Source organism: Pimephales promelas, chromosome 5 (assembly GCF_988280905.1).
Source record: "Pimephales promelas chromosome 5, fPimPro1.hap1.1, whole genome shotgun sequence".
Lineage (NCBI taxonomy): Eukaryota > Metazoa > Chordata > Actinopteri > Cypriniformes > Leuciscidae > Pimephales > Pimephales promelas.
The window spans coordinates 43425784-43445354 of NC_142773.1; the positions used below are offsets into that span (position 1 = coordinate 43425784).

Consider the following 19571-nt stretch of genomic DNA (forward strand, 5'->3'; position numbering starts at 1 on the left):
CCATCGGTAACCCTCTACAGTTCAAGTCCCTCCAGGAGTTCTCCTCTATATCAGAGTCAGTGTTCCTGAACTCCTGAACGCCTCCATTGTATCTCGAGTTTCTCCCGGGAACGGACACGTCTCAATATTCCTCATTATAATAATTAATGCGCAGAATAAAGGGGCGGGGCCTGGTTGAGTTAGTAGTGTGTTAAACTGGCGGTTATGGAAAGGGGCGGGGCATTTCCCAAACACACTCGAAGCGCTCGACCAATGCTCTGTGCTTTTCAGAAGGAGACAGGAAGTAAACAGAGCCATCTTTCGTCATACTTCACTTGTTCATATTATATTCCCATATGCTAAATCTCATTATTTCTGTTAGTGTGTCATCAAGTTTTATATTTCCAGAGTGTTAGTGCATTTTACACACACACACACACATCTCTCTCTCGTTCATCTGTAATCAGGATAGACCTGCAGTGAGGCTGTGATTTGCTCTTTGACCTCTGAACTTTGACCTCAGTGTGAGATCTGGTGCTAATTATCTTCCCCTTGCACCTTCACTGTCTCTCATTGGCTTAAATAATTCATCACATTATATTTCATCTCCAAACTGAAGCGCTGGCAGAGATCACCTTTACCCAGCATGCCGTAGGGTGGTAATGTATTATCATGCAGCAGAGCAGATCATTCAAAGAGTGTCATAGAATTTATTTCTGCACTGACTATTTCACACATATCAGACGTAACTGAAACTGACGTCTCAAACTGAGGGAGAGAGAGAGAGAGGGGGAGAGGGAGAGAGAGAGAGAGGGGGTTTTGTTGAAGCACCTTTTTGATGTTGGAGGCATCCATGACTCTTTGACTGTATATTACACTTCAAACCCCCACAAATGTGCTAAATGATTGACAGGTAAAGACTGAGTGTGATTGGCTAGTAATCTGATTGGTGAAAGATACACAGGCCACTCCCTCTGACATTTTTGTGTGATGGATGGATGAATTGATATTTAGGAATGGATGGATGGATAGGTGGTTGGAACGATATTTATGGATGGATTGGTTTTTAGTTGTGGACTGATATTGGTATAGATGGATGGATATTTGGATGGGTGGATGGATATATGAATGGGTGGATATATGGATGGATGGATGGATGGATGGATGGATTGATTTTTAGGTGTGGATTGATATAGGTATAGATGGATTAATATATGGATGAATGGATGGATGGATATATGGATGGATTGATGGATGGATGGATGGATATATGGATGGATGGGTGGATGGATATATGGATGGATGGATTGATATATGGATGGATGGGTGGATGGATGGATGGATATATGGATGGATGGATGGATGGATGGATGGGTGGATGGATGGATATATGGATGGATGGATGGGTGGATGGATATATGGATGAATGGATAAATGGATGGATATATGGATGGGTGGATGGATGGATGGATATATGGATGAATGGATGGGTGGATGGATGGATGGATATATGGATGGGTGGGTGGATAAATGGATGAATGGATGGATGGATGGATTGATATATGGATGGATGGATGGATGGATATATGGATGAATGGATGGGTGGATGGATGGATGGATGGATATATGGATGGGTGGATGGATGGATGGATGGGTGGATGGATGGATATATGGATGGGTGGATGGATATATGGATGAATGGATAAATGGATGGATATATGAATGGATTGATGGATATATTGATGGGTGGGTGGGTGGATAAATGGATGAATGGATGGATGGATGGATGGATGGATTGATATATGGATGGATTGATGGATATATGGATGGATGGATGGATGGATATATGGATGGGTGGATGGATTGATGGGTGGGTGGATGGATGGATGGATTGATATATGGATGGATTGATGGATGGATGGATATATGGATGGATGGATGGATGGATATATGGATGAATGGATGGGTGGATGGATGGATGGATGGATATATGGATGAATGGATGGGTGGATGGATGGATGGATGGATGGATATATGGATGGATGGATGGATATATGGATGGATTGATGGATGGATGGATGGATATATGGATGAATGGATGGGTGGATGGATAGACGGATGGATGGATATATGGATGGGTGGATGGATGGATGGATGGATGGGTGGATGGATGGATGGGTGGGTGGATGGATGGATGGATGGATGGATGGATGGATGGATGGATGGATGGATGGATGGATGGATGGATGGATATATGGATGAATGGATAAATGGATGGATCGATGGATGGATTGATATATGGATAGATTGATGGATGGATGGATATATGGATGAATGGATAAATGGATGGATGGATGGATATATGGATGAATGGATGGATAGATGGATGGGTGGATGGATGGATGGATGGGTGGATGGATGGATGGATATATGGATGGATGGATGGATGGATGGATGGGTGGATGGATGGATGGGTGGATGGATGGATGGATGGATGGATATATGGATGAATGGATAAATGGATGGATCGATGGATGGATTGATATATGGATAGATTGATGGATGGATGGATATATGGATGAATGGATAAATGGATGGATGGATGGATATATGGATGAATGGATGGATAGATGGATGGGTGGATGGATGGATGGATGGGTGGATGGATGGATGGATATATGGATGGGTGGATGGATATATGGATGGATGGATATATGGATGGATGGATATATGGAAGGATGGATGAATATATGGATGGGTGGGTGGATAGATAGATAGACCACAGGAAAGCACAGGCCGTATGCAGGTTTGTAACTTCATTAACTACAGTATATTTATAAATCCAGTTTTTATATTCACAGATAACCTTTCGCATGCAACCGCAGACTTTATTACAGATTGGAAACCCAAAGGTCAGATTAGCATCAGTCAACATTTGTTGCGCTAGCAGCTAGCCGCTAGCCGCTCTCTTTCTGCCATCTCTAAATACCAGCGTCTGGAGATTCCAGTTCACCGCTGCGTGGAGTAAAGTGTGTGTGCAGTGTATGAAACCAGGCTCCTGTTTACATCCCTGTTCTTTGTCATGGTCACTTAGCATCGATGCTGGCGTTAGCGTAGTCTCCTGGCGCTCCGGGGCTCCGCTGGCCCGCCCTCAAACCCGACACACGCACTTTCTGCAGGGAGCGTGAGAGGATGCTTGCCCTTTAAGTCTATGAATGATTAAAAGGCAAACAGGGGCGTTGTGGTGTGTTGTGGCAGTGCTAATGTATGAAGCCGCGCCGGGGTCCTGTTCCTCTGCTGTGGGGAATATTGGATCTGGAGAAGGAGCTCATGATAGAAGCCTCTTATAAAGCCTGAGAGCCACAGATGAAAGGAAGGAGAGATGGAGAATCCTGATGAATACGGTTATAGATCCAATGCCACGGACTTGTCAATAAGATTCTGCAAACACGTCCTTATTTTCTAACAGAAGTATGTTATATATCAGTGCAAAAACACGACGTTCCTCCTCAGTCTCGTTTTCCAAGATTCAAAAAGACTTTATAAAGAGAGACAATCAATGAATCTGAAAGTTATAGTGGAATAAGTCATATTAGTTTGATAAAAAAACTCACTCAGAAATTGCTAGTAAATTTCACAAATAATTACAAAGAAATGGCAAATTAGTTTTGAAGTGAACGACTGAAACATTATTTTTATTCTGCAATAATCTTGTAAAAGTGAGTCGTTGTATGATTCGCTCGACTGAGTCGTATGATTCGCTCGACTGAGTCGTATGATTCGCTCGACTGAGTCGTTGTATGATTCGCTCGACTGAGTCGTATTATTTGCTCGACTGAGTCGTATGATTCGCTCGACTTAGTCGTTGTATGATTCTATGATTCGCTCGACTGAGTCGTTGTATGATTCGCTCGACTGAGTCGTTGTGTGATTCGCTCTACTGAGTCGTTGTATGATTCGCTCGACTGAGTCGTTGTGTGATTCGCTCGACTGAGTCGTATGATTTGCTCGACTGAGTCGTTGTGTGATTCGCTCGACTGAGTCGTTGTGTGATTCGCTTGACTGAGTCGTTGTATGATTCGCTCGACTGAGTCGTTGTATGATTCGTTCGACTGAGTCGTGTGATTCGCTGGACTGAGTTGTTGTGTGATTCGCTCGACTGAGTCGTTGTGTGATTCGCTCGACTGAGTCGTTGTATGATTCGCTCGACTGAGTCGTTGTGCAATTCGTTCGACTGAGTCGTTGTGCGATTCGCTCGACTGAGTCGTTGTATGATTCGCTCGACTGAGTCATTGTTCGATTCGCTCGACTGAGTCGTTGTGCGATTCGCTCGACTGAGTCGTTGTATGATTCGCTCGACTGAGTCGTATGATTTGCTCGACTGAGTCGTTGTATGATTCGCTCGACTGAGTCGTTGTGTGATTCGCTCGACTGAGTCGTTGTATGAATCATAATTTCGTGGAAACTGTGATCAATTGTATTTTTCAGGATTCGTTGACAAATATAAAGTTCAAAAAACAGCATTTATGTGAAATAAATCTGTTGTAACATTATAAATGTCTTTAATGTCACTTTTGATCATTTTTTTCTATCTTACCGAAAACATATTTCTGGCTCATTTCCTTGTGTTTAATGCAGTCTCTCTCTCTCTCAGTGTGTATCAGGTGGTTGTTGAGGAGGAACGTCCACGGAGAGCTCGAGGTGGTGAGGCTGAGATCCTCCGCTGTTATCCGGTGCCGGTCCACTACCAGAACGCCAGCGGTCTGAACTCTCGCTATTACTACGGCGCAGAGTTCCCGTCCGCCAGCGTCCCGTCGCCTCAGCCCTTCACCGTCGGGGATAACCGGACCTACGGCGGGTACTGGAACGCCCCGCTGCTGCCACACAAGAGCTACAGCGTCTACTATCAGGCCGTCAGCACCGCCAACGGGGTGTGTATACTCAATGTAGACGAGTCAGGTCAGGTTTGAGTCTGTAGTGCTTTATACTATAGAGCGTCTGTAGCCCCGCCCACTTTCACAGCTGACTTGCGCTTATATTTGCATAATACAATACAGATTGTTTCAAAGCAGCTTTCCAGGGTGTGTAGTGATGATAGTCGAGTCAGCTCAGGTTAGTGTCTACTGTAGCCCCGCCCCTTTCCAGCGCCATCTTCCTTTTTAAAGTGGAGAGTGGAGGCGGGGCTCATTTGCATATTCATAAAACCGCACATAGTAAATGAGGCGAGGGTGTCGAGTTACATTCAAGATATTTTAAGAGTGGAGGCGGGGCTCACTTGCATATTCATAGAACCGCGCATAGTAAATTAGGCGAGAGTGTCGAGTTACATTCAAGATATTTTGAGAGTGAAGGCGGGGCTCATTTGCATATTCATAGAACCGCGCATAGTAAATTAGGCGAGAGTGTCGAGTTACAGTCAAGATATTTTGAGAGTGAAGGCGGGGCTCATTTGCATAGTCATAGAACCGTGCATAGTCAATTAGGCGAGAGTGTCGAGTTACAGTCAAGATAATTTGAGAGTGAAGGCGGGGCTCATTTGCATATTCATAGAACCGTGCATAGTCAATTAGGCGAGAGTGTCAAGTTACAGTCAAGATAATTTGAGAGTGGAGGCGGGGCTCATTTGCATATTCATAGAACCGCGCATAGTAAATGAGGCGAGGGTGTCGAGTTACATTCAAGATATTTTAAGAGTGGAGGCGGGGCTCACTTGCATATTCATAGAACCGCGCATAGTAAATTAGGCGAGAGTGTCGAGTTACAGTCAAGATATTTTGAGAGTGAAGGCGGGGCTCATTTGCATATTCATAGAACCGCGCATAGTAAATGAGGCGAGGGTGTCGAGTTACAGTCAAGATATTTTGAGAGTGAAGGCGGGGCTCATTTGCATATTCATAGAACCGCGCATAGTAAATTAGGCGAGAGTGTCGAGTTACATTCAAGATATTTTAAGACACGAAGGAAAGAAAGCGTAAATATGTCATTTTGGAGATCAAACATGAGTTTTAAGAGATAAAATGATTGAGTCCATCTAGGTATGTTGACATGCACTCATTTTCTTCCTTAGTATTTTCCAGTACAAATATCTAAACATAGAATAAGAATAAGATAGAATATAGAATAAGATAATACATATACATATATATTTTATCAGTGTTGCATTTCCAAAGAAAGCCACCGTACAACTGGCTTTATTTACTTCGGCACCAACGCCAATTTTTCACTTGCGTTTGGCGCTTGTTGAGTGTTAATTTCAGTCCCTTTGGGAGACACAGAAGAGTGTGAGGACTCACAGATATCACACACGTCGAGTGGCTCTCGATGCGGCCGGAGGTAATTGTGGGTAAGAAAGAGAATGGAGGTGAATAGGATCCCTTCGGACTCCTCGACGAGCCTCCTCAAACGCGCGCGCCAGGGAGCCGCTTTGCCTGTAATCGCGCAGAAAAACACTTCTGAAAGACACTTTTGAGTGTCACACACGCCGGAGACGCCCACCGCTCGCATTAACTCACTTTGGTTTAATGCGTCTCGCTCTCTCTCACCTCTCGCGGTGCTTTTAAAGAAAGCGCGCGTCTAGATTGACGGCTCTGAAAGGCCGCGGAAGAGCCGCTGGATGTAATTGATGTCCTAATTGTGTGAGGATCTGTGTTTTAGCCTCCCTGATGGATCCAGACAGGCACTTACCGAGACGGCCCTCGTTCCTGCCTATTCAAGACCTGTTATTCATTGAATCAGGACTCGCGCTGTTACTGTCGCTCGGTGCCGACGCTAAACGCACATTCCTGTCCGCTCGCTTTGTAATAGCAAATGAGTGTTTGTTTCTGCGACTCAGGTTAAAAGTCTTAGCGTGCGTTCGGGTGTAAGTGTGTGTGTGTTTCAGATTAGGAAACTCTAGCAAAGTTTGAAAGATCCAGGAGTGTTTTGAAACTAGCAGTGTGTTGGTATGCATAAAACACCAGCAGGAATATGAGGACGTGTGTGTGTGTTTAAGTGTGTGTAGTCAGTGTGTGATGTTGCAGTTTGAGCGTAAACAACATCTGCAAAGTTACGACGCTCAACGCTCAAAGCAAAGAGAGATTTATTATTACAGAAACCACTTTTTAAGGACTACAACAAACGGCTGGTAGAACTACACACGGGTTAGTGACATCACAAACACTCATTTACATAAACCCCGCCCCCCAGAGCACAATTTATAGATTATCATGAAAAGATACTCATATCAAAAAGTGACCATTTTAACATGATATGTAAAATATCTGTGGGGTATTTCCACACACACACACACTCATCAGAGTCTTATTCTCCATCATGTGAATAGCGCATTAGGACGCCTTTAAGATTAGAAAACCCTAGCGGAGATCCAGCAGTCTTTGGAAATGCATTAGCAGTGTGTCGGCATGTTAAACAGACCAGCAGTAATAAAGCAGAATGGTGTGTGTGTGTGTGTGTGTGTGCAGCTCGAGACATTAGTTTGATTGCGAGCGATAAAGCGAGTCGTGTTCCAGGTGTTCGGCCCCTGAACGCTCACACACAGCCTTCGTCTCACACACACTTGTGATGCTGCATCTGCTCAGCGGGAATAAAAACAGATTTAATAAATCAGCAAATCCGTCTGTGTGTGTGTGTGTTCTGCTGACTGAGTGTGTGTTACGCACCACTGCAGCCTCACACACTTGCTTTCTGTTGGACTGCCAGTGGATTAACATCCCTCATTCGTTATGATGATTATAGAATTATTGTAATAATTTTAATAGGTATTATTATTATCATTATTAAATAATAATAAAATAGCATTATAATAAATTATTATTATAACTATAACACACTTATATCTGTATCTACACTTTTATGTTAGATGCAATTAATCGGGATTAATCAATTTGACAGAACTAATTATTATCATTAATCTAATGATTAAAAATAAAAAACTTACTTTATAATAAATTGATATTTAAACATTTATTATTTTCAATGATGATGATAATGATATAAATATGAATATAATAATATAATTCTGATTTGTGTCATCAGAAAATTCAATAAATATTTTTTTTTAATAAATAATAATTAATAAATAATAAATAATTATTTTTTAAATTGATGTACTGAAATATTTGATGTTTTTATCTTCTTTTCTCCAGGAGACGAAGATCGACTGTGTTCGTGTCGCTACCAAAGGTAGATGTTCTGATTTATGCAAACAAAATGATATTTTGCATGTAATCCGCATTGTGTTTCAGTCTCTCGTCCAGTCACGCTGTTAACCTGCTGAATATGCAAATGAGAACATTAACCCAGAGTTAATTACTAACCCGGGATAAAGAAAGAGAAACACAAGACTAGATCTCACTGGAGTTACTGCATGTTTATCAGCTTGATGATTTACTGACTCACACACACACACACACACACACTCACTAATTCCCTCTCCTTCTCCGCATGTGTGTGTGTGTATCTTGATCTTCCAGCTGCTATCTTGGTGACTCAACTCACGACTCCTTACGTTCGCATCGCTCCGGCCGCTGGAGACAAACAGCTAACAGGTCAGACACTTACTCACGTGTGTGTGTGTGTGTGTGTGTGTTCCCAGATAATAACTAAAATATCTTCTACGGATGTTTCGCTAATGTTCCCATTACGTTAGCTCTCAGGATCACTTTAGAGTGTTTAAGCGAGTTTAGAGTGTTTATCTACTTTATGATGATTGCTAATATGATGAACAAGTCTCAATAATATTCACAATAACATCATTTTACTGAATAATTAAGTAAACATAATTCCTTAATTTATCTTTTTAAAGAAACCTCATCGTTTAACCGGGACTCTCTGTTGACGACATCACTTCCTGTCGGCCACCTTAACTTCTGTTGGGTGCAGTTCCAAAACTCACCACTAGATGCACTAAAAATTACACACGGCACCTTTAAAGCATTGTGTGTTTGACCTTTGACCTCAGGGTTAGCGACGCACAAACCAAACGCGGTGGAGCCGGAGAAACAGACCGACCACACGGTGAAGATCGCAGGGGTCATCGCGGGGATACTGCTCTTCGTCATCATCTTCCTCGGCGTCGTGCTGCTCATGAAGAAACGGTGAGCGCCTCACACACACACACACACACACACACACACACACACACACACACACACACACACACACACACACACACGGCACTGAAGACACGCGTGACTGACTGATCTCCGCTTAAATGAGTGAAATTAGTTTTGGGGAGTAATGCCAGTCTTATTTTATTTCTTTTTATTTAATTGTAGTTTTAATATGTTTTATTTTTCTGTACATTTTAGTTTGATTTTTAGTCATTTCATTGTGTGCTTTTTTCTTCTTTTTATAGACCATTTCGCAACACTGGTCCAGAAGCACTTCCTGTTTCAGTTTGTAACTGTTTTCTTTATTTCACATCTTAAAGATGTTTGTTTAACTTTTTGATTCAGTTTTATATTTTATCCCAGCTTTTATGTAGTGTTAAAAAACTGAAACAGGAAGTGCTTCTGGACCAGTGTTGTTTACATCTTGTGAAATGGTCTATATATACAGTATATATATATATATATATTTCTTTTTAGGTTTCATTTATTTCTATTTCTTTAATTTATTTATATTTATATTTCAGTTTCAGTTTTTATTTCCAGTTAATGATTTTAGTGCTTCAACTTTTCCCATTTTTGTTTGGTTATTTATATTTGATTTTATTTCAGATTTATTTCAATTAGCATATTTTTTAATCAAATAATGTCGATAAAGACTAATAAATATTGTAATAATTGTTTAGCTCATTGTTAGATATTCATGAGGAGCGAGCGAGTCCATCTTCGGATCGGGGAAACTGCAGATTTTAATAATAGATTTTCTTTCTGACCTTTAATCCGCCTCATCCACACATCTATAAACTCTGAATTATTAATCTAATTATGTTGATAAGCGCTGTTATGTGACCTCTGACCTCTGATCCAGAAATCTCAGTAGATCGGTGATTGTGGCACACACTCATACGCCTGTACGCACATATATCAATCAATCAATCAACTTTACTGGAAGGGCTGTGCATAAGACGGACACACATTCATAATCATGAATATGAAGGAGGATTTATGACGTCATTAAGGGTCATTCACTCAATAAAATGCTACAAAACACTAAAATATAAAGACAATAAGAAAGGTTGAGAAGCGCTGGTTTCTCAGTGTCGATCGTTTGCATGGAGAGACGGGCTTTATCACACACACACACACACACACGGATTCTCTTGATTGAATCCGCTTCAATATCGCTTAATCAAATGAACGTGTGTGATTGAATCTCTTGCATGTATTTGGTTTGATTTGCTGAATTGGATTAGAAGGGACGCGTGCCGCCGCTCGTGTTTGTGCATATTCGTCTAATTACAGCGAGGACAATTAATGCTGCTTTCTTAGCTAATGCACAGTGTACCACATTGTCCTTTTTAATGCGCTTATGAATGTTTACTTGGAGAGTTTATAATGATTAGGATTAACGATGCAGAAAATCACAGGAATAAATGACACTTTCCTGTATATTCACATAACAGATGATTTACATTATAATAATATTACATTATATTAGATCAGATAACCGCAGCTTTGAGGAGCAGAACAACTTTTGACTGGTTGTAGTCTTAATATTTTGGGTTCATCCAGACAAAAAAATCAAGTGTGTGTGTGTGTGTGTGTGTGTGTGTGTGTAGAGTATAAGGCAGTGGACGTCTAGATATGGGCTGATGGGTTCAGCGTTCAGGTTTGTGTTACAGTTTTTTTTATTCGCTTTGGTACTATTTTCAAAACTCTTAGTGCTAATATCACATCAGATCATCAAAAGTGCACTTTATTCACTCATTTCATCATGTGTGTTAGTACAATTCACACAATCACAAAGTTGCACAACACAAAATAAGTGTTTCATCTAGGCTACATTATTGTTTCATTCACAGTAAAGCTCTTTTGATTTTGTTCAGTTTAATACTTTTTGTCTATTATTTAATCCAACAGATCTTAATGGTTAATCAATTATGTAATCATTTGGTAAACCTATAGATTTTCATTTCAGCAATATACAGTATATGGATTTTGAGTATTTACAGTAAATTACTGTAGCTAATTGATTTCACATAGTGGTAACCACAATTGTTTATGTTTTGTTCTCATTTAGTTACATTTAATTATAGAAAGTATACCTATGTTACAATTATATCTGAAAAATAAAAACTATAATTTGCCTAAATGATTGTAGAGGATGTCTTCATTGATCCTTCAGAGTTCAGATGCAAAAGCCTCTAAATGCCATTTGAAATTTTCTTCTTGAATGATGATTTTTTATCAAACTTGTATATTTCAGTTCAGTAATTTCACTTAAATAACAATTAATAGGTAATTATCATTGTCATTTAAGTGAAATCACTGAACTTAAATATACAAACTTGATAAAAATGATCATTCTAGAAGAAAATTTCAAATGGCACTTAGAGGCTTTTGCATCTGATGGATATTTGGAAATTATAGATTATGTAAATGTTGATACTGTAAGTGTATTGCCTAATGTCACAGTAAAACTGTGTAATCTGTCTTTTATAGCATATTCATTTCAGGCCGATTTGAAACATGTATCTCGCATTGTTTGCTGTTGGATGAACTGATTGTTAAAAGTACTAAACTGAAAGAAGTGTTTCAGTGATTACATTACATATTACAATAATCTTGTGTTTAATGACTGATCAGGTTTTGAAAGGATGACGAGCTGCGTTACGAGTGTGATCACTTTGGATTTTTGTACTAAGAAAATAGTACCAAAGCGAATAAAAAAAACTGTTATAAACATCATGCATGCCAGGAATCGCTCTCTCTCTCACACACACACACACACGTATGCCACCATGTCTGCTTGTGTTCATTTTATATATCGTTTTCAAACATTAATATTTTTTACTTTTTCTTTCCTTCCATCTTCATCCCCCTCCACTGCTTAAACCCCTCCACCACCCCACTGGGCAGGAGAACCTATCAGTCCTACACTTACTACCTGTAAGTAAAACACCTGACACCTGCATGACTGACCCGTGCGCTCGCATCCACACACGACACTCGGCCTCAGATTGTTTGTGATATTATGAGCGAATGTTGCCTGTCTGTGAATGCTGTACCTCCTCCAATCAGAGCCGTGATGTGGATTTATCATTATAGATCACTTTACTCGTAGATATAACTGGAATAAAAACTTTCCCGAGGATGATTCTCCTTGTCTTGCCCAGCACAGGGAAAATAACCCTTCATCTCATAAATCATCATCATCGCTCCATAAGCATTAATCACTACACGCTTATGTCGCGTTCCTGCATGGTTGGTGTTTTTTGCATGCAAATGAAGCCCATCATCCTAATATGTTCACGTGTTTAATGGATGCTCGCTCTGTCTGTCTGTCATGTTTAGAGGCGGGAATCGAGAACTGGTTTGTGTTTAAAACCACTTCCCAAAATGCTCGTTTATTCTGCTCTGCTAATCATTATAATCTGAACACACGTCTGTATACTGTATCAGTGTGAGGCTTTAAAGGGATAGTTCACTTTGAAATTAATGTTTGATATGTTTTATCTGACCTCAAGGGCATCCGAGATGTAGGTATTTTGAATTTTGACATTTTTCGCTCAAACCGTTGTTGTGTATCAGTCATACACTGGAGGCTAAGGGGGTCCACCAAAGTCCAAATTAAACATGATTTAACAGTGTTGTAGTACTCGAGACTCGGACTCGTCTCGGACTCGAGTCCATATTTTAATGGTCTTGGTCTTGTCATGGACTCGTGTGCATTTGGACTCGGAATTGACTCGTACTCGAACATTTTTTTTTTTAGGACTCGGACTTGTTCCCGAGTCCACTCGAGTTCAATTAAAAATATTTTTCATGATTATTAATGTTTGTTAATAAAATATTTCTTTAAATTGATTGACACGCCCAGTGATTGGTGATTTTCTAGTGCGCAACTGCGCATGACAAACTGTAATAAAATTACTTTTAACACCACCTACTATGTGGCCTTTTTACCCTAAACTGATCATATTTATTAAACTCTAAGTAAATTCAGTAAAAAAAAAAAGGATTTCTCTAAGTAAATTAAAGTAAATTAAGTAATCAACCCTCACTGATCTCTGGTCTCGGACTCGACTCGACTACAACACTGTGATTTAATGACTGGTAAATGTAAGTACACACTGATGGCCTAAGACACGAAACGAGCGGTTTCTGTGAGAAAACCAACAGTATTTATATCGTTTTTACCTCGTGTAATCACAGCCACTGACGGCACAGGCGCTTCGGTCTGGAAGTGATCGCTCGCGCGCCGACATCACTCTTTGTTTATACAGAGATACTTTCACTAAACATATTTAGATATACGGGAAACCGCAATGGAAGATGATTTCGGGATATCTAAATATGTTTAGTAAAAGGTCAAACTTCCGAAATCTCCGTGTAAATATTGAGTGACGTCACACGCGAGCGATCACTTCCGGCGTAACATTGAACTGATTCAGTTCGGTTCAGTTGGACATTGAACAACTGATTCAGATCACTGTGATTACACGAGGTAAAAACGATATAAATACTGTTGGTTTTCTCACACAAACCGCTCGTTTCGTGTCTTAGGCCATCAGTGTGTTCTTACATTTACGAGTCATTAAATCATGTTTAATCTGGACTTCTCTGTGCTGCTCTTTGGTGGACCCCCTTAGCCTCCAGTGTATGACTGATAGACAACAACGGTTTGAGCGAAAAATGACAAAATTGAAAATACTGTGGAAACATCTTGAGGTAAGATAAAACATTAAAAAAATTAATTTCAAAGTGAACTGTCCCTTTAAGATACTGAACACCAGTGGGCGGGGCCTATAGTACGATAATGTTGCTCCAATTCTTGCTCTGGAGGCGGGCATATGCAAATGTATTTGCATGTGTGATGTCACAGATGTCACAATATCCAAATGCTAACTAATGTAGTAAACTAAAATATCAGCTAATTATTTACTTAGCATACTGGTGACGGGAAGTAGGGAATAAATCAGGAATTAATCGATTTCTCATGACTTCCATCCCTGATTATTTAGAAATAACACACTCTCACACACACACACATTCAGCCAAGTTTCTTCCAGTCCAGTATTGATTCAACATGGCAGTGAGAGTGTCAATCATAAGTGTGCTGTTGTCAGTCATTAGGATCTTCAGAGTGTGTTCTCGTCTCCGGACCGGCTCTCAGACACACTCTGATGTCCTCCTGCGCTTCCACTCGAGCGGATGATTGACGTGTGTGTGTGTTCGCCGGTGTACAGGCTCAGGATTGGTGCAGGATTCAGCTTTATAATGCTCCTGCTTCTGTCATGTCATCAATACGCCGGACAGTTTCACCTCTCCTGTCAGCCGTGTCCCCGAGGAGCCCATCAACACACACTCAAAGTGTGACAGGTCGAGAGCGTAACAACACACTCATAGTGTGGCAGACCGAGAGCCTCGAGGATATTTCACCCGGTCCGAATGTGCAATAAAAGTTGCAACAGAAAGCGGCTCAATAAAGAGAGACGGATGGAACGATTCATGAACGAATCTTTTCAGTGAACTGCTCAAAATGATTCGTTCTAGCTCAGCCTTTTGTCCGACAAATATATTGAACTGACATCAGCGAAACGTGAACATTGAATAATAACTTAAAATCGTAGCGGTTCGTCGGACGAAGGTTTTGAGAATCGAATAGAACGACTCTTTTACAGTGAACTGCTCAAAATGATTCGTTCTAGCCCGCCTTTTGTCCGACAAGTATATTGAACTGACATCAGCAAACGTGAACATTGAAATAATAACTTAAAATCGCAGCGGTTCGTCGGACGAAGGCTTTGAGAATCGAATAGAACGACTCTTTTACAGTGAACTGCTCAAAATGATTCGTTCTAGCCCGCCTTTTGTCTGACAAGTATATTGAACTGACATCAGCAAACGTGAACATTGAAATAATAACTTAAAATCGCAGCGGTTCGTCGGACGAAGGCTTTGAGAATCGAATAGAACGACTCTTTTACAGTGAACTGCTCAAAATGATTCGTTCTAGCCCGCCTTTTGTCTGACAAGTATATTGAACTGACATCAGCGAAACGTGATCATTGAATAATAACTTAAAATGGCAGCGGTTCGTCGGACGAAGGTTTTGAGAATCGAATAGAACGACTCTTTTACAGTGAACTGCTCAAAATGATTCGTTCTAGCCCGCCTTTTGTCTGACAAGTATATTGAACTGACATCAGCAAACGTGATCATTGAATAATAACTTAAAATGGCAGCGGTTCGTCGGACGAAGGTTTTGAGAATCGAATAGAACGACTCTTTTACAGTGAACTGCTCAAAATGATTCGTTCTAGCCCGCCTTTTGTCTGACAAGTATATTGAACTGACATCAGCAAACGTGAACATTGAAATAATAACTTAAAATCGCAGCGGTTCGTCGGACGAAGGCTTTGAGAATCGAATAGAACGACTCTTTTACAGTGAACTGCTCAAAATGATTCGTTCTAGCCCGCCTTTTGTCTGACAAGTATATTGAACTGACATCAGCGAAACGTGATCATTGAATAATAACTTAAAATGGCAGCGGTTCGTCGGACGAAGGTTTTGAGAATCGAATAGAACGACTCTTTTACAGTGAACTGCTCAAAATGATTCGTTCTAGCCCGCCTTTTGTCTGACAAGTATATTGAACTGACATCAGCAAACGTGATCATTGAATAATAACTTAAAATGGCAGCGGTTCGTCGGACGAAGGTTTTGAGAATCGAATAGAACGACTCTTTTACAGTGAACTGCTCAAAATGATTCGTTCTAGCCCGCCTTTTGTCCGACAAGTATATTGAACTGACATCAGCAAACGTGAACATTGAATAATAACTTAAAATGGCAGCGGTTCGTCAGACGAAGGTTTTGAGAATCGAATAGAACGACTCTTTTACAGTGAACTGCTCAAAATGATTCGTTCTAGCCCGCCTTTTGTCTGACAAGTATATTGAACTGACATCAGCAAACGTGAACATTGAAATAATAACTTAAAATCGCAGCGGTTCGTCGGACGAAGGCTTTGAGAATCGAATAGATCGAATCTTTTCAGTGAACTGCTCTAAATGATTCGTTCTAGCCCGCCTTTTGTCTGACAAATATATTGAACTGACATCAGCGAAACGTGAACATTGAATAATAACTTTAAAATCGCAGCGGTTCGTTGAGCGAAGGTTTTGAGAATCGAATAGAACGAATCTTTTCAGTGAACTGCTCAAAATGATTCATTCTAGCCCAGCCTTTTGTCCGACAAGTATATTGAACTGACATCAGCAAACGTGATCATTGAATAATAACTTAAAATCGCAGCGGTTCGTCGGACGAAGGTTTTGAGAATCGAATAGAACGACTCTTTTCAGTGAACTGCTCAAAATGATTCTTTCTAGCCCAGCCTTTTGTCCGACAAATATATTGAACTGACATCAGCGAAACGTGAACATTGAATAATAACTTAAAATCGCAGCGGTTCGTCGGATAAAAGGTTTGAGAATCGAATAGGACGAATCTTTTCAGTGAACAGCTCAAAATGATTTATTCTAGCCCAGCCTTTTGTCCGACAAATATATTGAACTGACATCAGCGAAACGTGAACATTGAATAATAACTTAAAATCGCAGCGGTTCGTCGGATAAAAGGTTTGAGAATCGAATAGAACGACTCTTTTCAGTGAACTGCTCAAAATGATTCATTCTAGCCCAGCCTTTTGTCCGACAAATATATTGAACTGACATCAGCGAAACGTGAACATTGAATAATAACTTAAAATCGCAGCGGTTCGTCGGACGAAGGTTTTGAGAATCGAATAGAACGACTCTTTTCAGTGAACTGCTCAAAATGATTCATTCTAGCCCAGCCTTTTGTCCGACAAATATATTGAACTGACATCAGCGAAACGTGAACATTGAATAATAACTTAAAATCGCAGCGGTTCGTCGGACGAAGGTTTTGAGAATCGAATAGAACGACTCTTTTCAGTGAACTGCTCAAAATGATTCGTTCTAGCTCAGCCTTTTGTCTGACAAATATATTGAACTGACATCAGCGAAACGTGAACATTGAAATAATAACTTAAAATCGTAGCGGTTCGTCGGATGAAGGTTTTGAGAATCGAATAGAACGAATCTTTTCAGTGAACTGCTCTAAATGATTCGTTCTAGCCCAGTTTTTTGTCCGACAAATATATTGAACTGACATCAGCGAAACGTGAACATTGAATAATAACTTTAAAATCGCAGCGGTTCGTTGAGCGAAGGTTTTGAGAATCGAATAGAACGAATCTTTTCAGTGAACTGCTCAAAATGATTCATTCTAGCCCAGCCTTTTGTCCGACAAGTATATTGAACTGACATCAGCAAACGTGATCATTGAATAATAACTTAAAATCGCAGCGGTTCGTCGGACGAAGGTTTTGAGAATCGAATAGAACGACTCTTTTCAGTGAACTGCTCAAAATGATTCTTTCTAGCCCAGCCTTTTGTCCGACAAATATATTGAACTGACATCAGCGAAACGTGAACATTGAAATAATAACTTAAAATTGCAGCGGTTCGTCGGATAAAAGGTTTGAGAATCGAATAGGACGAATCTTTTCAGTGAACAGCTCAAAATGATTTATTCTAGCCCAGCCTTTTGTCTGACAAATATATTGAACTGACATCAGCGAAACGAACATTGAATAATAACTTAAAATTGCAGCGGTTCGTCGGATAAAAGGTTTGAGAATCGAATAGGACGAATCTTTTCAGTGAACTGCTCAAAATGATTCATTCTAGCCCAGCCTTTTGTCTGACAAATATATTGAACTGACATCAGCGAAACGTGAACATTGAATAATAACTTAAAATCGCAGCGGTTCGTCGGACGAAGGTTTTGAGAATCGAATAGAACGACTCTTTTCAGTGAACTGCTCAAAATGATTCATTCTAGCCCAGCCTTTTGTCCGACAAATATATTGAACTGACATCAGCGAAACGTGAACATTGAATAATGACTTAAAATCGCAGCAATTCATCAGACGAAGGTTTTGAGAATCGAATAGATCGAATCTTTTCAGTGAACTGCTCTAAATGATTCGTTCTAGCCCGCCTTTTGTCTGACAAGTATATTGAACTGACATCAGCAAACGTGATCATTGAATAACAACTTAAAATCGCAGCGGTTCGCCGGATGAAGGTTTTGAGAATCAAATAGAACGAATCTTTTCAGTGAACTGCTCAAAATGATTCGTTCTAGCTCAGCCTTTTGTCCGACAAGTATATTGAACTGACATCAGCGAAACGTGAACATTGAATAATAACTTAAAATCGTAGCGGTTCGTCGGATGAAGGTTTTGAGAATCGAATAGAACGACTCTTTTCAGTGAACTGCTCAAAATGATTCATTCTAGCCCAGCCTTTTGTCTGACAAATATATTGAACTGACATCAGCGAAACGTGAACATTAAAATAATAACTTAAAATCGCAGCGGTTCGTCGGACGAAGGCTTTGAGAATCGAATAGAACGACTCTTTTCAGTGAACTGCTCAAAATGATTCGTTCTAGCTCAGCCTTTTGTCCGACAAATATATTGAACTGACATCAGCGAAACGTGAACATTGAAATAATAACTTAAAATCGCAGCGGTTCGTCGGATGAAGGTTTTGAGAATCGAATAGAACGAATCTTTTCAGTGAACTGCTCTAAATGATTCGTTCTAGCCCAGTTTTTTGTCCGACAAATATATTGAACTGACATCAGCGAAACGTGAACATTGAATAATAACTTAAAATGGCAGCGGTTCGTCGGACGAAGGTTTTGAGAATCGAATAGAACGAATGTTTTCAGTGAACTGCTCAAAATGATTCATTCTAGCCCAGCCTTTTGTCCAACAAATATATTGAACTGACATCAGCGAAACGTGAACATTGAATAATAACTTAAAATCGCAGCGGTTCGTCGGACGAAGGTTTTGAGAATCGAATAGAACGACTCTTTTCAGTGAACTGCTCAAAATGATTCGTTCTAGCTCAGCCTTTTGTCTGACAAATATATTGAACTGACATCAGCGAAACGTGAACATTGAAATAATAACTTAAAATCGCAGCGGTTCGTCGGATGAAGGTTTTGAGAATCGAATAGAACGAATCTTTTCAGTGAACTGCTCTAAATGATTCGTTCTAGCCCAGTTTTTTGTCCGACAAATATATTGAACTGACATCAGCGAAACGTGAACATTGAATAATAACTTAAAATGGCAGCGGTTCGTCGGACGAAGGTTTTGAGAATCGAATAGAACGACTCTTTTACAGTGAACTGCTCAAAATGATTCGTTCTAGCCCGCCTTTTGTCCGACAAGTATATTGAACTGACATCAGCAAACGTGAACATTGAATAATAACTTAAAATGGCAGCGGTTCGTCGGACGAAGGTTTTGAGAATCGAATAGAACGACTCTTTTACAGTGAACTGCTCAAAATGATTCGTTCTAGCCCG

General features: G+C 40.2%; 1 protein-coding gene across 5 annotated transcripts in view; it reads left to right on the plus strand.

Moving 5' to 3' along the window:
- The window catches only part of LOC120471340 (receptor-type tyrosine-protein phosphatase mu), a 231231-nt gene that overhangs the window by 132123 nt on the left and 79537 nt on the right, over nt 1-19571 (plus strand). For 3 of the 5 annotated variants that reach the window (XM_089131628.1, XM_089131629.1, XM_089131632.1), the window contains exons 12-16: nt 4634-4910; nt 8124-8160; nt 8451-8525; nt 8939-9074; nt 12006-12035. In XM_089131628.1, coding sequence (XP_088987754.1) covers nt 4634-4910; nt 8124-8160; nt 8451-8525; nt 8939-9074; nt 12006-12035 — 555 coding nt within the window. The remainder of the gene's footprint in view (nt 1-4633; nt 4911-8123; nt 8161-8450; nt 8526-8938; nt 9075-12005; nt 12036-19571) is intronic. The other 2 variants (XM_089131630.1, XM_089131631.1) reach the window with 1 other exon arrangement.